Source organism: Theropithecus gelada, chromosome 14 (assembly GCF_003255815.1).
Source record: "Theropithecus gelada isolate Dixy chromosome 14, Tgel_1.0, whole genome shotgun sequence".
NCBI classification, from domain to species: Eukaryota; Metazoa; Chordata; class Mammalia; order Primates; family Cercopithecidae; genus Theropithecus; species Theropithecus gelada.
Genome location: NC_037682.1, coordinates 18620153 through 18648103, shown reverse-complemented (window position 1 = coordinate 18648103; position 27951 = coordinate 18620153). Strand labels below are relative to the sequence as shown.

General features: G+C 38.9%; 1 protein-coding gene across 7 annotated transcripts in view; it reads left to right on the top strand.

Annotated features, from left to right (window-relative positions):
• Positions 1–27951, top strand: part of C14H11orf49 (chromosome 14 C11orf49 homolog) — a 245848-nt gene that overhangs the window by 51055 nt on the left and 166842 nt on the right. For 6 of the 7 annotated variants that reach the window (XM_025356818.1, XM_025356819.1, XM_025356815.1 and 3 more), the window contains exon 2: positions 7082–7184. The exons of the other annotated variant lie outside the window; for it this stretch is intronic. In XM_025356818.1, coding sequence (XP_025212603.1) covers positions 7082–7184 — 103 coding nt within the window. The remainder of the gene's footprint in view (positions 1–7081; positions 7185–27951) is intronic. 7 annotated transcript variants of the gene reach the window in all.

Genomic DNA, 27951 nt, shown 5'->3' with positions numbered 1-27951 from the left:
ATGTATAGATGCAATGTATTGCTTTTGTCTGTTTTATAATTAACAATTATAAAATAAAAGATCGTTCCTTAATTTGCAAATTTGTTCTCAGAAAGTTCCGTTTGATACATGTCATACTGCATGGCTCTTTAAAGGTGGTAGTATCATGCAGTGCAGACTGGAATATAGGATAATAGGCTTATACACTTGGAGTAGAGAAGGCCTTTTTGAATAGGACAAATAGCACACCAAAAAAAGCCACAGATACATTATTTTGACTGTATCAACATTTAAAAGTTCTGTAAAAGGAAAGATACCACAGACAAGTTAAAAGAAAACCATGAAGTAGATGTATATATTTGTGACATGTATAGAATTATCTACAATTCAAGAAGAAGAAAAAAAGACAACCAGAGAAGAAAATTGGCAAAGGATAAGACATACAAATAAACATGAAAATGTGCTTAACTTTATTTGTAATCAAGAAAAGTAAAATTAAAACAACAGAGAAAAGCTATTTTCTAACTATTAAATTGGCAAAATTATAAAGCATTAGGCCAAGGATAGTGAAAATAGATACTCATATGACTGGTAGCGTGCAAATTGGAATAACTAATTTGTAAAAGCAATTGTCTATCTCTGGTAAACATGAAGATATCCTGTGCATCCTATGAAATGCGAATTCCGTCTTGAGGTATTTACCTTAGAAAAACTCTTGCACATATGTACAGGGAAACACGTACAAGAGTGTTCAACCCCGCCCAGTTTATTATAGTGAAAACATGGAAACAACCTAAATGTTTATCAATAGGGAAATATTTACCATTGGGAACTATCAAAAGGGTAAGTAGGTTCTATTTTGTTTTATGAAAGATCTCCAGACATTGTTGAATAAAAAAAAAAGATACAGAAAAGTATATATCATACACTTAAAAACAACTTAAAGCATGAAAACAAAACAAGCTCACAAGCCGTATTTCTTTATTTTTGAAAATATGCACCCCAAACTGATAATAGTTGTTATCTGTGGGAACTGGAATTAGTCTTTAGCTTTGTCTGTATTGTTTAAACCTTTAAAAATTATTATGTTTAACTAGAAATAAACATTTTTTAAAATTTAAAGATCATGCTAATACTTTGATTTACCAATTTAAGCTTCTTAATACTGTAAAGTATTAACAGTGAAGAGCCAGCAATTTCTAGATAATACAACGTAAGATGGGGCACATTGTAGGTTTTTGGATTTTTCTTGTTTTGCTTTCATTTTTGGTTTTGAGAGGTAGTGGGGTGAATGGAAGAATATGGGCTTTGGAGTCAAATCTAAGTTTGAATCCAAGCTCTGCCATTTATTTAGACTTTGGGCAGGTTTGTTAACCTCTCTAAGTTTTAAAAAAATGCTGTTACCTATGTTCGTTGGGTTGTGTAAGAATTACATGTGCTAGTTTTCCTCATTTCCCCCCTTCCCTTTGGTTAAGGGAAATTGGTCTAGTGTGGTCTAAGATCAAAGATGGTCTCGTATGGATGACAAAATGTTTCACAAGAACACACAATATCCTTGGACCAGGATATACCAGTAAAGATGGAGGATGTAAATAATTAATTTTAGAGGTCTATTAACTTTTTAAACCATTAAGCTATCTATTTGTACCTCACAAGATCAAATACTAGATTATGTTAGTGATTTATAAATGATATTGAACTTGAAACTTCTAAGTAGTTTACATGACAGGTTGTTGATTAACAGGTTTACTTTTTTTTATCTTAGAGAGCATTTTAATTTAGTTCAGCAAACATTTATTTGTGCCATCCAGGATCTCAATCTCCAGAGGCCTCATAGACCAAAATATGTCTCAAAAGGAAGGGAGGAAAACTCTATGTATTTATCAATTTATTTATCAAACTCTGGCAAGGGAGGAAAAAGTTGAGTATATGTATATACTCTGCTTTTCACTTGTACTGCTATTGCCTATGTGTGCATCTGTTAATATCATATATAGCAATTCATGTGAAGATTTTTTTCCAGTGAGACTTACTTATTCTAGTATTGGGACTCTGTATTAAATAATAATTTTTTAAAAAGAGTGCTCTTGGCCGGGCGCGGTGGCTCAAGCCTGTAATCCCAGCACTTTGGGAGGCCGAGACGGGTGGATCACGAGGTCAGAAGATCGAGACCATCCTGGCGAACACGGTGAAACCCCGTCTCTACTAAAAAATACAAAAAACTAGCCGGGCGAGATGGCGGGCGCCTGTAGTCCCAGTTACTTGGGAGGCTGAGGCAGGAGAATGGCGTAAACCCGGGAGGCGGAGCTTGCAGTGAGCTGAGATCCGGCCACTGCACTCCAGCCCGGGCGACAGAGCGAGACTCCGTCTCAAAAAAAAAAAAAAAAAAAAAGAGTGCTCTAACTAATGTTAAGGTGGAAATTCTAGACCCCTCAAGCAAAAATTTCCAAATAGGACCCCTTATCATTTAATTGTGAAATAAACAACTAACACTTTGATGGTATTTATGCTTGGGAAGAGAGTAAAAAGAAATAGTTTTGGATTTTCCCTATATAAATTAGGGCCTGCCGAGTAATTAGCAGTTAATAAATGAATGCTTCCTACAAGTTTAAAGGCCATACCTGAAATGGGTATATGATGATGTATATTTTTATAGTTGTAGGTTTTATATATCCCAAGAATCTTTGAAGATAATCTGAACATCTTGGTTTGAAGAGCAGAACTTTCAATAAGGAGGTAAAGGGCTAATATTGTTTGAGCACTTACTATGTGGCAAGCACTATTCTAAGATGATTACACAGATTATTTTATTTAATCCTCACCACAGTCTTCTGTGGTAGGTACTAGTATTGCCCAATTTTATAGAAAAGGGCAGAGAGATAAGGTAATTATTATATAAAGTCACACAGTCAGTAAATGACAGAGCTAGAAATCAAATCCAGGTTCAGTTGGTCAAGAGCCCATGTTCTTAACCATTGCAGTAAAAATTATTATGCTGTTTTAATCTATAGAGTCAGCATATAGCAATATTAATATAATCATTGACATGTTACCTTTTGCATATATTGAATGTTTTCTAAAGAAGTAGTTTATTATCAGACATATTCTTAGAATCATACCCATTTTATAGCAGGATTGACAGTGTTATAAAGAGATTATGTGATCAACATGGGGTGAGTCAACAGAACCAAGAAGTTTCTGATCCACAGTTGCCTTCACTTGCTAGGTTCAAGTAAGGATCATATAGTGTTTACTTACGTTTGCCATAGATTTTTCAGTATAGCATGATGAAATTCTAAATGCTTATTTCAGACAGTGATACTCTCTGAGCAAGACATGGACGATTGGGCATTAGAATGAATTTTAGGACACTAGATCATAGGTACATGTTAGAAAACTTAATCCTCATCTTGTTATGGAACCCATGGCAAAGCCAAAGAGGAAAAGCCTGTCTTAAATGCTTTTCCTTTTCCAAGAGGGCAGCTAAGGTGCCCAGATATCTTTGCCCTCCAGGGATGCAGGTGTGCTGTTTTTATTCTTTAATCATTCACGTAAATTAAAGCCTATTCCTTTGCATTAAAAAAAAATGTAAAACGACACTCTCCATGTTTTATTGCCAGGAAAGAGCTTTGAACTTCTGTCTCATTGAAGTTTGATAAACTAAGGATTTTCCAGTGTTGGGTGGTACCCTTAACCACAGAGGGAACATTAGACTGATAAGAGCTGCAGGTGAAGGAAACCACCAGGACACAGCAATTAGGGAGAGCTTTGCATTTGGCTGTTGGCTGGTGTAAAACTCTCTCCAGAGAGGAACTTTTCTTCTTAGCTTCTTCCCTTCACCCACACATAAAAAGAACACCAGGGCTTTCTGTTTCTACTTTGTGAACTAGGAATGGATGGGATGGTTCTTTTCAAGAAACTTTGAAATTTAGGGACAAGTTCTAACTTCACACCGTGCTGATTGGTATGAAGGTGAGGGGACAGGACAGACAGACATACACACACATATAAATTCACATGGACCCAAATGGACCGTATCTCTCAGGTGATTTTACTATTAACATACATTCCTGCCTTTGTGCACTGTGTAAAATAAAGATAATTTTTAAAGTGTTAATGGTGAGGCAGTGTGTTAAGAGAATGGGTTTTTGGTATCAGGTAAACCTTGGTTCAAATCTTGGCTTCTCTTCCCACTAGCTGTGTAAATTATTTTAATTTTGTAAGTTTCAGTTCTTCCACTTGTAAAAATAGAAGTCTAAGAATAACTATTATAGTATTGTATTTGGAACAAATAGAATAAAGCATGTGAAACAATTAGTACAATACTGTGTCTGTCACATTGTTGTTTAATAAATTGTACAAGTACTCAAAAATGGTAGCTGTTATTATTTGTAATATGAAACTAAATATCTGATTGGCAGATAAATGTTAAACATGCATGGTCCAATATATTTCTTTCTTTTCTTTTTTATATTTTTGGTATAAAGTCTATTTTCCAGAAAATTCCTCCTTTTTTTTTTTTTCTTCTAGAAGGACAAAAGTACTTTGATTTTTACTGCTCTGAAAATATTTCTCCTGTAAAGGGCTTTCACATTAACTTTGAGTCCCTGGAGCTAGGGAGGAGGAGAAGCAGGATTTGCTTCTAAGTACAGCTCTTTCATTTCTACCATCAAAAAGAAAAAAAAAAAAATCCTGTACTAGCCTTAGGTAGAGCTAAGTCATAAAAGGCCATATAGCCCAAGGAAGGAATCTTTTTGTAAGATCAGGATAAACCCATAGAAGAAAGGAAGGAGAACACAGAGGTGAAAATGCAGCTGATTTTAATGTTTCCCTGGCCATTTTTCCCTCCCAATTTAATATACACCTAATTATAATTATTATATTTTGAAAACAGTGTCAGAAATTGGCAGGTATTATCTTACAGCTTCACTCTCAGTTTTGGCCATTTCTTAAAGAAACAGTTTTCTAGTTGGATGAACTGTTGAGTTGAGGAACTGATTTTGTTTTTACCCCTTTTTGCGTGGAGTTGGGGGTGGGCAGTCAGGGTTTGCAGTGACTGATAGTTGTTAGTTTGGGGAAGCACTCATTTAGATAAAACAAGTCACAGAATGTAAACAGGCCGTCCATCTGGACTTTAGGCTGCTGGGAACGTGGTGAAACCTTAGTCACTGTGATCATTATGATCAAGTGAAGACTCTTGAGCTCAGGTTGGCAGATAAACTTACTTGTTTTATGAGCTTCACTAGACTACTAGGACTTCAGAAATAGTTTTTTGAAACACCAGTATTTATAAATTTTAGGTAATTCCTTCATATTTTCCTGAGGAATGAAACTGTGAAAGAAGTAAATGTCTGCTTTGGCAGCAACTTCATGAAATTGCTTTTTGGAAGGATATTCATCACTTAGGGTTTTTTGTTCTCACTGCTCCAGATGAAAGTATTTTTCTGAATTTTTTATGATAAACGGGGACACTGAATTGGAAGCTTCCGTGTAAAGTTTGTCAGGATACCACTGTCATACCTAAGGACAAAATTCAGAGAAGGGGAAGAAGTATTTGAGTATCTGACATCTAAGAATTTCTGGCCTATGTTGTTTACTGAAGCAAACTCCCAATAACGCCATTTGAGATAGGCTTTTAAGGAAACATTATCAATCACATACTATGCACCAAGCACATAGTGGTGTTTTACCTGTATTATCTTACTTATTTCTATAACCCTATAATGTAAGTACCATTATTACCCCCATTTCACCATGAAGAATAGGCTTGAAGAGTAATTTGTTTATGGTCATGTAGCTAGGAAGCGGCAGAGTTCAGAATGGAGCTCTCAACTCTCTATGGTCCAAAGCCCAAGTTCTTAACCAGTGATTCTTAAACTTAAGAGTACATAAGAAGCACCAGGGGTACTTGTTAAAAATTACTGGGCTCTAGTAAGAAATTTAAGGTCACTAAATCTGGGACAGTGCCAGACTATAAAGCTGTATTTTAAACAGGGCATCCCAGGGGATTCAGATCAAGAAATTGATTGACCATATTTTGAGAAACATAGTTAAATTATATTGCTTTCCACGCTTGATAAAGAAGAAAACAGGTGCAGGCTAAGTAGCTATCCAAGATTAAGCTACCAAGACAGAGCCATGATTCAAACTCAGGTCTGTCTCACTCTAATACTCATAGTTTTTATTATACGCCCATGATTAACTCACACATTTCCAAGTCACAACAAATGCAGAAAACATGACATCTAATAAACCGAGCCAGACAGATTTCATGGTCTTGTTATTTACCAAAGTTAATAACTTACATACACACCAGTATTAAAATTTTCATGGTCCTTAAACTTTTTTTTTTTTTTTAATTAACTCAGTTTTCTTTTTTTTCTTTTTTGAGATGAAGTCTGACTCTGTCGCCCAGGCTGGAGTGCAATGGCATGATCTCGGCTCACTGCAACCTCCACCTCCCAGGTTCAAGCGATTCCCCTCCCACAGCTTCCTGAGTAGCTGGGATTACAGGCATATGCCACTGCGTCTGGCTAATTTTTGTATTAGTAGAGACAGGTTTTCACCATGTTGCCAAGCTGGTCTGGAACTCCTGACCTCAAGTGATCTGCCTGCCTCAGCCTCCCAAAGTGCTGGGATTACAGGCGTGAGCCACTGTGCCTGGCCAGAGTTTTCTTTACAATCATACCATCCATGCTTCAAGCATGGAATTACAAACTCCCTGGATAAGTTTCTGATGCAGAAGTGGAAAAGAATAGGAGGTAGAAAGAAAAGAACTTCCAGGTGTATCTGCTGAATGGTGCTAAATCTCCTCTTCAACCCACCCTTGTCATTGAAATGAAGAATAAAGGGTTGATGCTAATACTAACAGCCAGTCAAATGGCAATAGGTCATGTTCACATCATCTCTCAATCTATCCTTTGAGACTATAGCTCAGTTAGGGTCAGCAAGTTTGCTTTGCCTATTCCAGTCCACTGATGAAGTGTCATCAGACAGAGCCAACACTTGGATTGCCTTACACATGACCTCCTACTAGGATTGGGATCATTCTTTTTTTAATCTTTCTCTCATTTTCTCTTTCTCTCTTGCTATTTGATTACAGCTCAGCGACATGTCCTCACCTACATGGAGGATGCAGTGTGCCAGCTGCTAGAGAACAGGGAAGATATCAGCCAATATGGAATTGCCAGGTTCTTCACTGAATAGTAAGTACATGAATGTCGTACTAATACAGTCAACCCAGAGGAGGCGCTTGGAAGCAGGCAGGACACTTGAGGAACAGAGTGGGACAATGCTGATTATGTAGTGGCAGTGAATGTTTAGTTTTGGTAGGTTGGTTGTGGGCCGCCCAAACATGTTTTGGATCATACCTTTGGTGCAGCTAGTTTTGTCCAGCGATGTCTCATGAATGGTTTTGATTACAGTAGCTTAACAACCGCTTGTTTGATCTATTAGATCTGTTTCTTTAGGTTCGTCTTTTAACTTTCTCCTTTATTCAAAATATTCACTTTGATTTCCTTTAGCTGGTGTTCATCTAGCCTGTTTTTTTCATGGCTGGCTTTTCTCATGGAATTGTTTAGGCTAATGCTCCTTGCAGTTTTCTTTCTACAGGATGCTGTGCCAATCACTTAATGATTTAAGAGTATTTCTAATCAGCAAAATGAAGAGACAACCCACAGAATGGGAGAAAATATTTGCAAACTACCCATCTGACAAGGGATCAATAACCAGAATATATAAGGAGCTCAAACATCCCTATAGGAAAACATCCAATAATCCCATCAAAAAACGGACAAAAGATGTGCATAGACATTTCTCAAAACAAGACATACAAATGGCAAACAGGCATAAGCAAAAGTGCTCAACATCATTGATCATCAGAGAAATGAAAATCAAAACTACAATGAGATAACATCTCACCCCAGTTATAATGGCTTATATCCTAAAGACAGGCAATAACAAATGCTGGCGAGGATGTGGAGAAAGGGAACACTTCTACACTGTTGATGGGGATGTAAATTAGTATAACCACTATGGAGAACAGTTTGGAGGTTCCTCAAAAAACTAGGAATAGGGCTGCCGTAAGATCCAGCAGTTCCGTTGCTGGGTATATAACTAAAAGAAAGGAAATTAGTATATCGAATAAATATCAGTACTCCTATGTTTGTTGCAGCACTGTTTAGAGTACTAAGATTTAGAGTACTAAGATAAGTGTCCATTAACAGATGAATGGGTAAAGAAAATGTGGTACATATACACAATGGAGTATTATTCGGCCCTAAAAGAGAATGAGATCCTGTCATTTACAACAACATGAATAGAACTGAAGATCATTATGTTAAGTGAAATAAACCAGACACAGAAAGACAAACATTGGATGTTCTCACTTATTTGTGGGATCTAAAAATCAAAACAATTAAACTCATGGACAAAGAGAATAGAAGGATGGTTACCAGAGGTTGGGAAGGGTAGCGGGGGGCTGGGGGAAGAGGTGGGGATGGTTGATGGGTAAAAAAAAAAAATAGAAAGAATGGATAAGACATGCTATTTGATAGCACAACAGGGTGACTATAGTCAGTGATAACTTAATTGTTCATTTTAAAATAACTCAAAGAGTTGGCCAGGTGCGGTGGCTCATGCCTGTAATCCCAGCACTTTGGGAGGTCGAGGCGGGTGGATCATGAGGTCAGGAGATTGAGACCATCCTGGCTAACACAGTGAAACCCTGTATCTACTAAAAATACAAAAAATTAGCTGGGTGTGATGGTGGGCGCCTGTAGTCCCAGCTACTTGGGAGGCTCAGGCAGGAGAATGGCGTGAACCCGGGAGGTGCAGCTTGCAGTGAGCTGAGATCGCGCCACTGCACTCCAACCTGGGCGACAGAGCCAGACTCCGTCTCAAAAAAAAAAGAGTATATTTAGATTGTTTGTAACACAAAGGATAAATGCTTGGTGGGGTGGATACTCTATTCTCCATGATGTAACTATTTAACGTTGCATGTCTGTATCAAAACATCTCTTGTGCCCCCAAAATATATACACCTACTATGCACCCATGAAAATTAGAACTTAAAAAAATTTTTAAAGAAATATTTCTAGAGGGAGGATATCTTTCATAGATTATATATTTGAAAGGTCATACTTAGGCCAGGCGAGGTGGCTCACGCCTGTAATCCCAACACTTTGGCAGGCTGAGTAGGGCAGATCATGAGGTCAGGAGTAGGAGACCAGCCTGACCAACATGGTGAAACCCCATCTGTACTAAAAATACAAAAATCAGCTGGGCATGGTGGCACGCACCTGTAATCCCAGCTACTTGGGAGGCTGAGGCAGGAGAATCTTTTGAACCCGGTAGGCAGAGGTAGCAGTGAGCCGAGATGGTGCCACTGTACTCCAGCCTGGCCGACAGAGAGACACTCTGTCTCAAAAAAAAAAGAAGGTCATACTTCTTTGTAAAGTATGCTTAGAATGTATAAAAGTCAAAATGATTACTACCGTTTTTATTTTTTTGAGATAGAATTTTACTCTGTTGTTCAGGCTGGAGTGCAGTGGCATCATCGTGGCTCATTGTATCTTTGAACTCCTGGGCTCAAGGAATTCTTCTGCCTCAGCCTCCCTAGTAGCCGGGCCTACAGGTATGTGCTGTCATGCCCAGCTAATTTTAAAATTTTTCTTTTGTAGAGACAGTGTTTCAGTATGTTGACCAGGCTGGTTTTGAACTTCAGGACTCAAGTAATCCTCTCGCCTTGGCCTCTTGAAGTGTTGGGATTGTAGCCATGAGCCACCATGCCCAACTGATTACCGCTTTTTGAATATCACAGAACTGTTTTTAGGCTGAATGAGATAAACACTTTAAAAATACATTAATCTTCTTTTTTCCCAACTTTTAGATACAGGGAATACATGTGCAGGTTTGTTACATGGGTACATTGCACCCAGGTAGTGAGCATAGTACCCAATAGATAGTTTTTGACCCATTACCCCCCTCCCTCCTTCCCTCTAGCAGTCCACAGTGTCTGTTGCTCCCATGTTCATGTCCATGAATGCTCAATGTTTAGCTCCCACTTATAAGTGAGAACATGTGGTATTTGGTTTTCTGTTCCTACATTAATTCACTTAGGATTATGGCCTCTAGCTCCATCCATGTTGCTGCAAAGGACATGATTTCATTCTTTTTTTTATGTCTGCATAGTACTCCATGGTATATATGTACCATATTTTCTTTATCCAATTAACCTTGATGGGCACCTAGGTTGACTCCATGTCTTTGCTATTGTGAATAGTGCAGCAATGAATGTATGAGTGCGTGGGGAGAATGATGTATTCTCCTTTGGCGTACCCACTAATGAATGGGATTGCCGAGTCTAATGGTAGCTCTGTTTTAAGTTCTCTGAGAAATCTCCAAACTGATTTCCACAGTAGCTGAACTAATTTACATTCCCACCAACAGTGTGTAAGCATCCTCTTTTCTTAGCAGCCTTGCCAGCATCTGTTTTTTTTTTTTTCCCCTGACTTTTTAATAATAGTCATTCTGACTGGCATGAGATGGTATCTCATTGTGGTTTTGATTTGCATTTCTCTGATGATGAGTGATAATGTCTCTGATGATGAGTGATAATGAGCATTTTTTCATATGTTTCTTGGCCACTTATACATCGTCTTTTGAGAAAGTGTCTGTTCATGTCCTTTGACCATTTTAAAATGGGGTTATTTGATTTTTGCTTCTTGATTTAAGTCCCTTACAGATTCTGGATATTAGACCTTTGTTGGATGCATAATTTGTAAATGTTTTTTCCCATTCTGTAGGTTGTCTATTGATTGTTAGTTTTGCTGTGCAGAAGCTTTTTAGTTTAATTAGGTCCCACTTGTCAATTTTTGTTTTTGTTGCAATTGCTTTTGGGGACTTTGCCAAGAATTATTTGCCAAGGCTGATGTTGAGAAGGATATTTCCTAGGTTTTCTGCTAGGATTTTTATAGTTTGAGGTCTTACATTTAAATCTTTAATCTATCTTGAGTTAATTTTTGTATATAGTGAAAGGTAAGGGTCCAGTGTCATTCTTCTGCATATGGCTCACCAGTTATCCCAGCACCATTTATTAAACAGGGAGTCCTTTCCCCATTGCTTGTTTTTGTCAGCCTTGTCAAAGATAAGATTGTTTTAAGTGTATACTTTATTTTTGAGTATTCTATTCTTTCCATTGGTCTACGTGTCTGTTTTTGTACAGTACCGTACAAAGCATAATCTTCATGAAAGGATGTGCTAGATAAATACAAAGCATCATTTTTATTACCAACATGCCATCACATATTTATATAATCATTTGGATTCTCTTTCCTTTTCCTCTGGTTTATTGGGAACATTCTAAGAAAGGAATAATAATCCTTATAGGCTTCTGTTTAAGTGAATCTTGAACTCAAGTTCATCTTCCTTGAACATAGATTTTTTTTTTCCTTTCTGTTCTCCAGAGGCTCCTTGGAGATCAGATAGCTATTCAAATGGCCTCAACTTGGGTTGCTATTAGGGGAATACTTGAGATTCCCTAGCTCTTTTGCTGAACTCTAAAGTTCTTATCAATGAAATCTAGATTTTTTATGGATTGGCATTTTAGGTTCCTTGGAAAAAGAAGCTTTCTGGGAGTAAAGTTGTTCCTTTCACCCAGTCTTCTAAAGGAGGATGAAGTAGAGAAAGGAATTTTACTTGTTCTCGTGATGCGGGCTGGAGCAAATGAGGTAGGCAGGGAATAAAGACTGAGATTGAATAGCCTTGCTTGCTTTTATAGAACTGACAAGCGAACTGACAAGCCTACAGGTCAAGTTTCTAGGCCATTTAATCTGTACCAGCACTCTTGAGGCTCCTTGCCAAGTGAAATATGACTCTTCTGGGGGTAATGCTTCTTTCTGGCTTTTTTCATTTTACTCCCCTCCCCATCTCTGTTATCAGTCTTTTCCCTATTACACTGGTTCCTTGAAGGTAGGCTTTTTTTTTTTTTTTTTTTTTTTTTTAGGCAGAGTCTCCCTCTGTTGCCCAGGCTAGAGTGCAGTGGTACAGTCTTGGCTCACTGCAACCTCTATCTCCCGGGTTCAAGAGATTCTCCCGCCTCAGCCTCCTGTGTAACTGGGATTACAGGCGCCCACCACCATACCCAGCTAATTTTTGTATTTTTAGTAGAGATGGGGTTTCACCATGTTAGCCAGGCTGGTCTCGAACTCCTGGACTCAAGTGATCTGCCTGCCTTGGCATCCCAAAGTGTTGGGATTGTAGGCGTGAGCCATTTGCACCCGGCCTCATTTAGTCTTCATCTTTGCATTTCTGGTACTTGGCATGATGCTTCACATATAATAGATGTTAGGCAAATATTTATTGAATCTACAGCAGTGTCTATATTTTAAGTTATTGAATACTTTCTACTCTTCTAGATTTTGTTATAATAAGGACTGTTTTCTTGTTTTTTCCTCCCTTATTTTTGGTAAAGCTCTATTTTCTGCCATTTTAGAAGCTGTATACCGTGCACCTAGCACTCCAAAAGTGAATTCCACTTTTCTGTGTAGCCAATTCTGAGCTGTAGTGAACCAACAGTAAGGCTGACTGTAGGCAGCTTTTATCTACCAATACACTGTTGAGAAAAAGTCATTAGCCAAGGGTGGTGGCACATGCCTGTAATCCCAGCTACTCAGGAGGCTGAGGCAGGAGAATCACTTGAACCTGGGAGGCAGAGGTTGCAGTGAGCTGAGATTGTGCCATTGTACTCCACTCCAGCCTGGGCAACAAGCGCGAAACTCTGTTTCAAAAAAAAAAAAGAAAAAAAATTATAAGATTTTCTACGGCGCTGATAGAAATGTACTTGCCAAGCAGGCTGTTTCTTGTACCCAGAAAGCTGAAATTTACATAATATACGAGTGACACATACCTGACACTTCCATAACTCTATGACACCAGATTGGCCTGAGGTAAGTTATTCCGAGAAGTGAAAAGTAAACCAGCTCCAAAAACTTTTGGGTTTTTTTTTTTTTTTTTTTTTTTTAAGACTTGAAAGGTGTGGATGTATGACAGAATGGGAAGTAACGTAAGTATAATTTGGTAGACACAGAGACCTGGATGATGGAAGCTCCTGAGTTTACTTTGTGAATTTGATTTAGTTAGTGAAAATTCTTCACTTTCAGGCTTCAGTTTTTTTTTTTTTTTTTTTGAGATGGAGTCTTGCTCTGTCGCCCAGGCTGGAGTGCAGTGGCATGATCTCGGCTCACTGCAAGCTCCGCCTCCCGGGTTCACGCCATTCTCCCGCCTCAGCTTCCCGAGTAGCTGGGACTATAGGCACCTGCCACCATGCCCGGCTAATTTTTGTTTTTTGTATTTTTAGTAGAGATGGGGTTTCACCGTGTTAGCCAGGCTGGTCTTGAACTCCTGACCTTGTGATCCGCCCACCTCGGCCTCCCAAAGTGCTGGGATTACAGGCGTGAGCCACTGCGCCTGGCCTCAGGCTTCAGTTTTGTATTGATTTATAAGAGAAACATAATGAAGTGGAAAGAGCACTACCCTAGAAGGAAGAAGAGCTCCTTATTCTTATAAGTCCTCACTCTATAACCTTGGGCAAATTTCTGAAATACGGGCTTCAGTTGCCTCATCTAGGAAGTGGGTTTAATAAAGCCTTACATGCTAATAATAATAATAATAATATATTATAATATGCAGTTTTTGCTAAACTAATACCATGTCTCAGCTACTACAATTCTTTGAGATGGGTACTATTATTATTGTTATCTCTGTTTTATAGAGGAGGAAGTGGATAGTCAGAAAGGTTAAAATAGCTTCTTCAAGTTCACAAGCTATTAAGTGACAGAGTCAGGAATCAAGCCTCATCTGCAGTATTACAGAGGCCACTGTTCTCTGTTGCCTCCAACTCACTTTACTGCTTAATGTTGCTAGAGGGCTAACCAGATCATATTTAGAGGTTTCTTCTAGCTATGATTTCTACTATTTTTGAATTCTCCCTTATGAACTATACTTTGCAAGCTTATCACACAGCCTTAGCTGGTGACCTCAGTTCATTGCCATTTAAACGTTTAATATTGGCCTTTTGGGGGATGCAACTGGAGCTGACTGTAAAGAGCAGGAAGCATGATTTTTAAAAATATGTTAACGGTACCCTTCCATCTTCCAGTTTCAAGTTCGCGTCTTGAGACTTTCATATATTTAACCATGGGTGATTTACCTTTAAACAGTGATAAAAGTACTCCTTGAAATTGTTTTTGGAAGGCTTCTCTTCTGATTTTCTTCTCTGGGTCTGCTTGCCCTCTCACCTATGCTGTCTGTCACTCCTTGGTTGTTGGTGTTTTCAGACAAGTCCATGACTGTTCCAGCAAATCTGGATAAACTGCAAAACACAAGTGGCTGAGCAGTACTTTGTGTATATCTGCAAGTCCATGAGCTCTGTAGATCATATTCCTCTGGACACTCTTGAAAGACGGGTACTAAATCCCAGAGGATTTTCTTTTATGTTGTATGTAACCTCTACCTCTGAATGTTGTCCTTCAACAAGTAGAAGGTAAAAGAAATTAATATTTAGAGGTGCTACTCTAAGAATAGACCAAATGTCAACACTGGGTCAGGACCTCTGAAGAAGTACATCCAAGAAAATGAGGCGAGAGTAGCTCTAACTTAGAAACCACACCAGAGTGTGACCAGATTCTTGTGGTAAAGATAAAATGAGAAATGTGGCTTTTTGAGACATTGGAAAATAATGATGAGAGAGAAACAGGCTGAAATCTGAGAATTCCTATCAGAATTGGGAACCATTCTTCACAGGCTAAATTGATAGTTTACAATGCTGTGGCATCAGGGAGCTTGACCTCCACATACTAATATAGAAATGAATAATATTCTGTGGTCTTGGTTCGTGGGCCCAGGAGAGCTCACTTTTATGGTCAAGTGTCTTGTTTTTGTTTTTTAAAGGATGATTTTAGTTTTTTGGTGAAGTTTTTATGATGACTGTTTTGGTTGCAAGGGAAAGAAGTATACAGACTACCTTTGGTTTATTTTAAGGATACGTGAGAATATAGGACGGCATTCATTTGCAAATTATTCATTCACAAATTATTTTTGGGCACCTACTCTGTGCCTGTGTGTACTATGCAATGGGAATGGAGCAGTGAGTAAGACAAATAAGGTACCTATTTATGAACCTAGTGTTTTAATGAAGGCAATAATCAATAAACAAGCAAATTGATGAGGATGAGAATAGCTAACGGTTAATAAACACCGTGTGCTAGGCACTGTTCTAAGCATATAATAACCATTATTTAATCTTCACAGTTCTATAAACAGGGTATTAGTATCATCCTCATTTTACTCATAAGGAAATTCAGGCGCTTAAAAGTAACATTCTCATGGTTACACAACTAGTAACTGTAACAAGACAAATAACAAGAAAACAGCCAGAGTAACATAAATATAGGATGGACAGGGAAGGCCTCTTGGAAGAGATAATGATTGAGAGCTCATCCCATCAGAGAGCCAATAACCTAACTCAGAGGGTGACTCACCTTCTCTTTGTCTACCTTGATTATCTAAGTAAGCTTCCTGTGTCCAAAAAAGATCATTTGATTGATTTTATTTGTTGCTACTGAGAGTGGAGTACCCTTAATAGGCAGTGTTCCTAGGACCCCCTCGTGGGTAGTTGGCCTCCCTCATGCCCTGCTCCTATTTAACCAGTGAAAGTAAATAAAATAATTAGTCATCAAAAGTATTTGTGTTCTACACTACATAGTATAAATATGGAGATGGAAATCTTTGTCAGTTTTTAGAAAAGGAGCATTAATAATTTCATTTTGATACATGTTAATCACCAGAATTAATTTTGATTCAAATAAATCCATAAAATATGAACTTCATTAATTCATCCTTGGAGAAAAAAAGAGATTCCAATAGTGCATATCCATTTTTTTTCTTTTTTTTCTTTTACTTTAAGTTCTGGGATACATGTGCAGAGCGTGCAGGTTTGTTACATAGGTAATAGTGCATATTCCTAAATAACTTAAAATGTAACTCTAATGAAAACAATCCATGATTATAAAATACATATCGTTTCTTTTTTTGTTTTTTCAGACAGTTACTCTAAACCCTATGAAAAGATGACCCACTTCTTTCCTACATAATCTAGAACAATCAGGGTATAAACATTCATTCTAAAGGTGACAGATTTTTTTAGGATCATTCACCATCTAGAGTTTAAGTAGTGTTGTTTGGGGTTCTTCTTGTGTCTGTGGTAACAGAGGAGCAGGTGTGAGCCAACAAGAAGCACATCAGAACAAACCAAGACTTCACTGATTTCCAGGCTTGTAGCTTTGAATGAGAGATGGACTTGAGACTTCTTTGGGCCATTTCTGCTCATGTTTTCTCTACTTATTTTTGTAAATTGAGCCAAAATGTGGTGTGGTGAAGTAATGGTGACTAATCCTATTATAGACTTCTTCAAAAGGGGTAATGCTTCCCCCTGTACCCACCCCCTCCCCTGCCTTTTTTCCATAGTTCAGTTCTTAGCCGGAGTTGACACATTGTAACAGAAAAATTACCCATTTCTCATTGTCAGCATCTGGATTCCCACAGACTCAGATAATTGTCAGGAATAGATTTGCCTTCAGTTAAAGCAACCCTATCCCCACTGTTACTCGGCCAGGCACCTCTGTTAGGCCATCACAGAACCAAATCTATAGAGGATTCTGGCTCTTTTCTATATTACTAGAGATATGCTGTAGCATAAAGACTGCAGGAAGCCATAGTGGTGAGTTAAGAGTCACCAAAATCTGTTTTGAAACTTAAAAATCCAGGGTCATTGAGGATGCAAGAAGTTGCCTGTTTTTGTAGAATCCATCTCACTTCTTCAGTTCCTTTGTGTTATGGTTACAGGAAACTATCCAGCAGCACTTGACCTGGTAATGGAGGAAGCTATTTCACAGCCCACTGGTCCCTTGACTCATTTGGAAGTCAGAGTCAAAGGTTACAGAAGTAATAATTGGGCCCAGATTCTCCCTGTCAGGAAAGACCTTACTCCCCCCACCCCCTGCCTTCTTCAAGTTAGGAGAAACTTATCTGTTATGAAACCATTCAATAAGAGGAAATGAAGAAAACACCATCCTTGGCTGAAGTGTTCTCAAGCCCCAATGATATTATTTCTGTTTTCATGGGAGCTGCTTTTGCAGCTAGCTAGTATAAAATTTAGGTCTGATTTTTTACGTTAAAATATCTCCCCTTAGAGAAATAACTTGATTTATTTCAATCTATAAATAATATAAAGGATCTTTATTTGGTTCAAGCCCTGATATTCCTTCATACCACCACTCTGATAATTCCCTGAATACTCCTCTGGCAATCAAATACATACACACAAGTCTGAATTAACAAGTGTCATGCCATTAGCAATGTAAAGTCAGTCATCAGAAGTTAAGAAACTAAGCCAGATGTAGTGACTCACACCTATAATCCCAACACTTTGCGAAGCCAAGGTGGGAAGATCACTTGAGGCCAGGAGTTTGAGACCAGCCTGGGCAACACAATGAGACCCCTGTCTCTACAAGAAGAAGTAGTTTAAAAAGCTTTACTTCACCAACAACAGAACAATTTAAAATTTTCAGTGCTTTTAATTTCTTCCATAATTTGCTCAGAACTCCAGCAGATCAATCTGTGGAACTAGTGGCACAAGCTTGGCACTAGAGTAGGAAAGAATGACACAATTTGGCACCTTTAACCAGAAGATCTTTAATGAGCTGGCATGGGGGTGGAGGGGATAGAGAGAAAGGAAGGACAGTTAGGATTTTGGCAGTAACACAAAGGTTCTTCTTCCCTGAGAAAAGTGAAATGAAAGTCAAATGAAGCTTCGCTCTGCTTTTAGAATTTGCTAAGATGTTTGTCTGTCTCTCAGCTCCCGGGCCCCTTGCAGGTGCATCTTTATAGTCAGTGACTTCTCCAAAAAACAAATTGTCTCTCAGGATCCTTCAGGAGGGGTCATATCTAACCAATTTCTTGTCTGAGGACATGATTGTGGTTCCCTTCTTCAACTATCAGATGCAATGCTACCAGCACTGCAGAAATTGTCTTATCAGAAAGTGACACAAGTGTGCACATTTCTTTTAGGACACAGTTCTAGTATTGCTGAGTTCTGGGGCTGCAACAGTAGATAATACTACAATGAGAGGTGTTTGGGAAAAGCATTGTTTCCTGGGTGGCTGTAGAAGCAGACTTGAAATCATCCCTTTGTCATTAAATAATATCAACAACAAATGTCTTTGTTGATGTCCTTGTATTGTAATTTTCTAGGTCTAGATTTTCGCTAGGGATGATAATACCTATATTCTAGGGTTGTTATGCAAATCACATGAAATGACACATACAAGATGTCTGGCTATATATAATTCATCTTCATTATGTGTTGTTCTCCTTAAGCTCCACTTTTCTGGGATTTTGCGTCTCTGTGGCTCTGGATAGTCTTCCTTTTCTCTCTCTTTAAATGGCATCAGAGTTGAAGATCTTGAGGACTTTTTAGTCTCTCTTTTGTATGTTTTTTTTTTGTGGTTGTTGCTGTTTTGTTTGTTTGTTTGTTTGTTTTGAGATTGGGTCTCACTCTGTCACCCAGGCTGGAGTGCTGTGGCGCAAACATGGCTCACTGCAGCCTTAACCTCCTGGGCTCAAGCAATCCTCCTACCTCAGCTTCCCATGTAGCTATGATCACAGGTGTGTGCCACCATACCCAGCTAACTTTTTCTTTTCTTTTTTGTAGAGACAGGGGTCTCAGTTTGTTGCTCAAGCTGGTCTTGAACTCCTGGGCTCATGTTATCCTCCTGCCTCAGCCTCCCAAAATGTTGAAATTACAGGTATGCAGCACTGTACCTGGCCTCTCTTACTTTCTGTAACACTTCTTGCTTGCCCTGTATTTTGTGTACATTTTTGGAGATTAAAATATTCAATGATTGCCTGCATGACTCTTAGCCACTCCACTCATCTGACTTTAGTTCATTCACAGAATAGCCTAAGAAAGTTTTTCTATCTTTGTTTTCTTTGCATATGCCATTTTCTCACTTCCTGTCTTTACCCCCTTTCCTCTACATACTAGAATTTTAAAACTCAAGGTGTCATGGGAGACTTGAGTCAGTCAACTCTATCCAACTTGTGTTGTTCCCACTCTTAGCTCTAGCAGCACAGTGATGTGCTCAGGGTAATGAAAAGCAGACTTTCTCTGCTGAGGTCATTGCTCCTCATGCTGGCAGCCTGCTCCAGGAAGCTGTTTATCTGTGCTTGCAGAGCCAAGCTCCAGCCTCTGAACAGTTGGAATGTATTGAGAAACCACAGAGCCCAAAGAGAGAACATTACACAGGCAGTTCCAGGCAGGGAGAGTATATTTACACCAGACAAACTGCAGCTTACATGTGTGGGGATAATTGTTCATCTGCACACTCTCATATTTTACCTTCTACGCAATCTATATACCTTCTCAAGAAGGTTTAACCAGGAGAACTTGTACCGCTATGTCCAAATTACCCTGAACATCCCCTAACATGTCATAAGGAAAAAGAGATACTGTAGAAAATTTGATGTAAAAACTTTTTAAGGTAGTGTTTGTTTTTTGTGTGTGTGTGAGTCAAATTTGATGTTTAGAATCTTAGACCTTGTAAGCCTGATCACTAAAGCATTCAAAAATGCTGTTTCTTGCATGGAAATGTTTTTCTTCATCCCTTTACAAAAATATTCAAAAATATTAAGTATTGTTATAGAGTTTCAAATGTGCTCTATATTAATAGGAATAAGATATGGTCACTTCCCTGTGAAATGTAATCTGGTTAAAGAGATAAAACCTCATTGGATAACAAACAATTACAGAACAATACAAGACCTTATATAATGGCATTAAGTTATATGGCCTAGTACACTGAGAACTGACAGTAAGAAAAAATAATGACTATTAGTTAAGTAAAAGTAGTTAAGTCATTATAGAGGAGTTTGTCTTGATTTGGAAAGGTAGGTAGAGTTTGGATAAACAAAACAGAAAGGAGACATATTTTGTGACATGAAAGCACCATAACATAGTGGTTAAGAACATGGACTTTGGAGTCAGACAGGTCTGTGTTAGAGGGCCTACTACTTTCTGGTATGAGATCTTGAGCAGATTGCTTACCTCGTCTATAAAATAGGGAGACTCATATATAAAATATAAAATGCATGTTACATAATTGTTGGAATGATTAAATGAGTTAATGAAAGTAAAGTGCTTGGTATTCCACTTAAGATATAGTAAGTGTTGAATTAATTGGTAGCTGCTGCTACTACTGTTGTTCACTCCTTCATTCAATGTATATTAACTGAGTGCCTATGTCTTAGTCAGTGTTCTAGATACTAGGGATATAGCAGTGAAAAAAACAGACCAGAAATTTCAACTCTATGGAGCTTCCATTCTGAAACTGTCTCTATTTTACCTTTTTAGAATGTGTGTGAATTATTTTGGACTTACACAAAGTTTAAAAAAAGTCTGTATATGGAGTTCCCACATCCATTTCATACAGCTTCTACTAATGTTAACATTTCCTGTATCCATAGTATAATTGCCAAAATCAAGAACTTAATATTAATTTAAAACTATTAACTAATCATAGGTCTTATTTAAATTTTCACCTTCATTTTTGAAGGGCAGTTTTTTTCCTGAGATAAATTCTAGGTTGGCAGCTGTTTTACCATTCCATTTTCTTTTGGTTTCTACTGACTTTGCTGAGAAGTTGCTCTCAGTTTTATTCTTGCTTCTTTGAAAATAATCTTTTTTTAAATCTCTGGATGGTTTTTGGATATTTCTGCTTGGTCTTTGGTTTTTGATAGTTTTAGTGTAATGTGTCTAGGTTTGCTTTTCTTTATATTTGGTGTTCTTAGTGCTTCTTGAACCTGTAGCTTGATATCATTTATCAGTCTTGCAAATTCTCAATAATTAGCTCTTCAGATTTACTTCTGTTCTACTCTCTCTGTCTGTCTCTGTCTCTTTGTTTTGAGGCAGGATCTTTGTCTATCACCCACATTGGAGTGTAGTGGTGCCGTCATGGCTTACTGCAGCCTCAACCTCCTGGGCTCAGGCAATCCTCTTGCCTCACTCAGCCTCCCAAATGGCTGGAACCACAGTTGCATGCCACCACAGTCAGCTAATTTTTTTGTTGTTGTTGTTAGAGATAGAGTCTTGCCATGTTGCCCAGACTGGCCTCAAACTCCTGGGCTCAAGTGATCCTCCTGCCTCGCCTTCCCAAAGTGCTGGGATTACAGACATGAGCCAACACAACTGGCCTCTGCTCTCTCTTTACTCCTATTGGTATTCTAATTATACAAACATTAGACCTTTTCATGGTATTCTCTGTCTCTTATGCTCTTTTTCGCATTTTCTATCATTTTGTGTGTGTATGTGTGTGTGTTTTTGAGACAGAGTCTCACTCTGTCACCCAGGCTGGAATGCAGTAGCATGATCTCGGCTCACTGCAACCCAAGTTTGCCTCCCAGATTCAACCCGCTCCGCCTCCCAGGTTCAAGTGATTCTCCTGCCTCAGCCTCCTGAGTAGCTGAGATTACAGGTGCCCACCACTGCAGCTGGCTAATTTGTGTTTTTAGTAGAGATGGAGTTTCACCATGTTGGGCAGGCTGGTCTCAAACTCCTGACCTCAAGTGATCTGCCCGCCTCAGCTTCCCAAAGTGCTGGGATTACAGGCATGAGACACCATGCCCAGCCCATCATTTTGTAGTTTATGCTTTATTCTGGATATTTTCTTCTGATCTATTTTCCAGGTCATTAATTCTCTCTTCATTTCTGTGTAATTTACTATTAAACCCATCTACTGAGTTCCTAATTCTAATTATTGTATTTTTTTAGCTCAAGTATTTTTATTCAGTTTTTGTTTGTTTCCTTGCTAAATCTTGTCTTTCTTTGCTTGAACACAGGAAATAATAAAGCATGGTTATTACAAAGTCCATAATTTATTATCTGGATTCCCTGTGGGTCTGTTTCTGTTTTCTGTCCTATCTCTTCATTTTTTTTTTTTTTACTCCATTATCTTATCTTGTGTTATACTTTTTTTTTCTCTAGTTGAGTTCTGTAAATTGTGTTTGAAAAACCATACAGATAATGTGAGGCCCAGAATGATGCTATCTTTCTTCGGAGGGGATTTATATTTGCTTCTGGCAGATGGCCTGGGCACTAGCAATCCTGGATTACCTCAATCCCATGAGGGTTTGAAAGGATTTGAATATAGATTTACATATCAGGGAGGGCTAATTTTCAGTTAAGCGCTTAGGAGTGCCAAAAGAGCCTTAGGGGTTTACCAGTGTCCCACCCCTCAACCTGGGTGGGTCCTGAACTCTAATTTTTTTTTTTTTTTTTTGAGACTGAGTCTCACTCTGTTGCCCAGGCTGGAGTACAGTGGCATGATCTTGGCTTACTGCAACCTCTGCCTCCTGGGTTCAAGTGATTCTCCTGCCTCAGCCTCCTGAGTAGCTGGGATTACAGGTGTGCGCCACCATGCCGGGCTAATTTTTTATATTTTTTTAGTAGAGACGGGGTTTCACCATGCTGGCCAGGCTGGTCTAGAACTCCTGACCTTGTGATCTGCCCGCTTTGGCCTCCCAAAGTGCTGGGATTACAGGCGTGAGCCACCATACCCAGCCAACTCTAATTTTTTGTCTATAAGCCCTAACAGCATTTGAAAACCCAGGAATTTAACATTAATTCAAAATTATTAACTGCTTAGTTTATCAGTTGAATCTTCCAGAACTGGCAGAGGCCCCTAGAGCTACCAGTGGGTATAATAATACCTTATTTCTGAAGTGATGATGAGTATAAATGATATTGTGAGATATCTGGTATGACAGTAATGTTATGTGAAAATATCTGAGGTTTCTTTTTTTTTTCATTTTAAAGTTTTTTGTAAAGATTTGGTTTTCCTGTATTGCCCAGGCGGCTCTCAAACTCCAGTCTTCAAGTCATCCTCCCGCCTCAGCCTCCTAAAGTGCTGGAATTGCAGGTGTGAACCACTGTGCCTAGCCAATATCTGAAATTTCTATTACTGAAAGAGTCACAGGTACTGTTAATTCTATGTTTATACTCATAATAGAAGGAAATGCCAAATTTCAGTTAGAGGTTAGTAAAAATAAACATATAAAAATTTCCCTGGCTCATGCCTCCCAGCACTTTGGGAGGCCGAGGCAGGCAGATCATGAGGTCAGGAAATCGAGACCATCTGGCTAACAGGGTGAAACCCTGTCTCTACTAAAAATACAAAAAAAATTAGCCGGGTGTGGTGGCAGGCACCTGTACTCCCAGCCTCTCGGGAGGCTGAGGCAGGAGAATGGCGTGAAACCGTGAGGTGGAACTTGCAGTGAGCCAAGATCATGCCACTGCACTCCAGCCTGGGCAACGTAGCGAGACTCCGTCTAAAAAAAAAAAATTCCCCATCCAAGCATGTGGATCTCTTGAATTTAATCCATGGACCCTTCTGTTTAGAAACCCCACACATTGGGAAAAGCGGCACTAAATGCTCAGCTCACCTTTCTCGGTTTTATTCTATCATAACTTGGCCTCGTCATTCTTCATTTGCCTTGGTGACTCTCTGATGACTTCAGACAATTGCCTTGAATAATTTATCCATTTTTTTTCTCAGCCAGAATGGTTAGTCTGAATTACCTACTCTACTTTTATTGGAGGAACAACTCTTTTAGAACTTGCATTATGATGGAACATATTAATAATTAGTTGAAGTAGAAAATATCATACACTGCAAGGGATCATAAAGGAATCTAATTTGACTTATAGAGGACTAGTACAAGGTAAAAAGCAACAAACAGAAAATGTATAATGAGGATAGGGCCAGTTTGTGGAAGGCTCAATTATATTGAAATAAGTAGAAAGGTAAAATGGCTGAATGTAGTGGCTCATGCCTGTAATCCCAGCACTTTGGGAGGCCAAGGCGGGAGTGTCACCTGAGGTCAGGAGCTCAAGACCAGGCTGGCCAACATGGTGAAACCCCATTTCTACTAAAAATAGAAAAATTAACTGGGTGTGGTGGCGGGCACCCGTAATCCCAGCCACTTGGGAGACTAAGGCAGAAGAATTGCTTGAGCCTGGGTGGCAGAGGTTGCGAGGTTACAGGGAGGTTGCAGGGGCCCAAGATCACACCACTGCACTGCAGCCTGGGCAACAGAGCGACAGAGTGAGACTCTGTCTCAAAAAAAAAAAAAAAAAAAAGAAGGCAAAGACAGTACCTTGTAAATGCTGAGAAACTCATTGTTTGGTTTTCTTTCTATTTTTAAAATTTAGTAACTACTTATTAAATAGTTATCATATGCCAATCACTGTGTGTCAGATATAGTCCTCAAGAAATTCACTGTCATGTAAAAGTTAGATAGTTACACAAATACAATTAAAATAGAGCATTAGAAGTTCTAGACTAGTGAGTAAACTTTGATAGGAAAAGTGATTATTTATACAGTCAGGAAAGAATTCACAGAATAGTGACATTCAATTTAGGTTTAAAGAATATGTAGATAATTATCAGACAGAGAAGGGAGAATGGAACTTCGGGAAGCGGGGACTACTTGGGAAAAGAGTGGAAATAAAAAGTAGATCCCAAGTTTAGTGTGCCTTGAGCAAAAAGAGGAAAGTGGATGGGAATGGAGATCATACTGAGAAATGAAATTCCTCAAAGGAGTGGGACCAGCTTTTCTTCAAAGAGTCTCACTTTATACAAATTCTGTAGCAGTAAATTTTCTTGGCCAAAGCAACAGAAACTCTCTCTGGCCATCTTAAGCAAAGAGACTTTAGTGGAAAGATGTGTCAGTTGCAGTAGCTGCTTGTGGATCAGACTGTTGTGGTGAGACCTTTGCCTCCAAAGCTCCCTTGATTCCTGTCTGTTTTCCAAGTCTAATGGTTTAGCCACGTGTGGATTTTATGAGCCACTAATAATACCCTTCCAGCAGAGCCCTTTTTTGCTTAAGATAGTGAGATTTGGTTTCTGTTGCTTGCAACCAAGAACTCTGACTATTACTGTTATTAATTTTTTTGGTACATTCTTGAGTCATTTAGAAGTGTATTAGTTACCAGATGAAACTGAATTCTCATAAATGTTATTTGGTAGTGACTTTTACTTTGTAGGGAAAAAGAGGTATGATTGGACTGTTATTCTTATTTACAGGTAATATTTAGATTTTGTTTGATGTTAACACTATCCCTGGTAAATTTTCTTTTTTCTTCTCTCAAGCTTCAGTGTGATTCCCCAGGAAAATCTTGGAAATTGCCAATACAGAAGATGCATTACTAAGTATCAGAAGTTTTCTTGAAAGGACATCTAATCAGTTTCCCAAGATGTGATTCTGCCTGTTCAGTAGTTGCTTGAGTGCTGATAAAATTCCCCCCAAATACTTCCTAATATATTATTGAAATATATGAGATAAAGCAAAGCTAAACATATTAAAACTAATTTTTAAGTGGTGAGAGAAGTGAAATTGAAGTCTATTTTAGGAATTTGAAACATTTATCAACCACGGTTTTTCCAAAAATACACATTTGTGTCAGTCAAACTTTTTATCAAAAAAAACCTGTGAATTATCCATTTAAAATACGTTTTTATTACATTTTCTTCTGTATCTGAGAAATATGCCAGATGGTAGAAATTTCCTAGAAGTCTCTGACACTTACAGATTGAAAGATGAATGGCGAGAAGACAAGAATTTGGATATCCAGATTAATAGATAGAACTTTACAACTATTGACTTCTTATTTGCTCTGGTTGAGTATCGAAAAGGAACTAGGCAGGGTAGATGAAAATAGAGATTCTGGGGGCGGAGCAAGATGGCCGAATAGGAACAGCTCCAGTCTCCAACTCCCAGCGCGAGCGACACAGAAGACCGGTGATTTCTGCATTTTCAACTGAGACTCCACCTCTGGGGACAGGGCACAGCTACACAACAACAACAACAACAACAAAAAAGCAGCAGAAGCCTCTGCAGACGCAAACGACTCTGTCTGACAGCTTTAAAGAGAGCAGTGGATCTCCCAACACGGAGGTTGAGATCTGAGAAGGGACAGACTGCCTGCTCAAGTGGGTCCCTGACCCCTGAGTAGCCTAACTGGGAGACATCCCCCACTAGGGGCAGTCTGACACCCCACACCTCACAGGGTGGAGTACACCCCTGAGAGGAAGCTTCCAAAGCAAGAATCAGACAGGTACACTCGCTGTTCAGAAATATTCTATCTTCTGCAGCCTCTGCTGCTGATACCCAGGCAAACAGGGTCTGGAGTGGACCTCAAGCAATCTCCAACAGACCTACAGCTGAGGGTCCTGACTGTTAGAAGGAAAACTATCAAACAGGAAGGACACCTACACCAAAACCCCATCAGTACATCACCATCATCAAAGACCAGAGGCAGATAAAACCACAAAGATGGGGAAAAAGCAGGGCAGAAAAGCTGGAAATTCAAAAAATAAGAGCACATCTCCCCCGGCAAAGGAGCGCAGCTCATCGCCAGCAACGGATCAAAGCTGGACGGAGAATGACTTTGACGAGATGAGAGAAGAAGGCTTCAGTCCATCAAATTTCTCAGAGCTAAAGGAGGAATTACGTACCCAGCGCAAAGAAACTAAAAATCTTGAAAAAAAAGTGGAAGAATTGACGGCTAGAGTAATTAATGCAGAGAAGGTCATAAACGAAATGAAAGAGATGAAAACCATGACACGAGAAATACGTGACAAATGCACAAGCTTCAGTAACCGACTCGATCAACTGGAAGAAAGAGTATCAGCGATTGAGGATCAAATGAATGAAATGAAGCGAGAAGAGAAACCAAAAGAAAAAAGAAGAAAAAGAAATGAACAAAGCCTGCAAGAAGTATGGGATTATGTAAAAAGACCAAATCTCCGTCTGATTGGGGTGCCTGAAAGTGAGGGGGAAAATGGAACCAAGTTGGAAAACACTCTTCAGGATATCATCCAGGAGAACTTCCCCAACCTAGTAGGGCAGGCCAATATTCAAATCCAGGAAATACAGAGAACGCCACAAAGATACTCCTCGAGAAGAGCAACTCCAAGACACATAATTGCCAGATTCACCAAAGTTGAAATGAAGGAAAAAATCTTAAGGGCAGCCAGAGAGAAAGGTCGGGTTACCCACAAAGGGAAGCCCATCAGACTAACAGCAGATCTCTCGGCAGAAACTCTACAAGCCAGAAGAGAGTGGGGGCCAATATTCAACATTCTTAAAGAAAAGAATTTTAAACCCAGAATTTCATATCCAGCCAAACTCAGTTTCATAAGTGAAGGAGAAATAAAATCCTTTACAGATAAGCAAATGCTTAGAGATTTTGTCACCACTAGGCCTGCCTTACAAGAGACCCTGAAGGAAGCACTCAACATGGAAAGGAACAACCGGTACCAGCCATTGCAAAAACATGCCAAAATGTAAAGACCATCAAGGCTAGGAAGAAACTGCATCAACTAACGAGCAAAATAACCAGTTAATATCATAATGGCAGGATCAAGTTCACACATAACAATCTTAACCTTAAATGTAAATGGACTAAATGCTCCAATGAAAAGACACAGACTGGCAAACTGGATAAAGAGTCAAGACCCATCAGTCTGCTGTATTCAGGAGACCCATCTCACACGCAGAGACATACATAGGCTCAAAATAAAGGGATGGAGGAAGATTTACCAAGCAAATGGAGAACAAAAAAAAGCAGGGGTTGCAATCCTAGTCTCTGATAAAACAGACTTTAAACCATCAAAGATCAAAAGAGACAAAGAAGGCCATTACATAATGGTAAAGGGATCAATTCAACAGGAAGAGCTAACTATTCTAAATATATATGCACCCAATACAGGAGCACCCAGATTCATAAAGCAAGTCCTTAGAGACTTACAAAGAGACTTAGACTCCCATACAATAATAATGGGAGACTTCAACACTCCA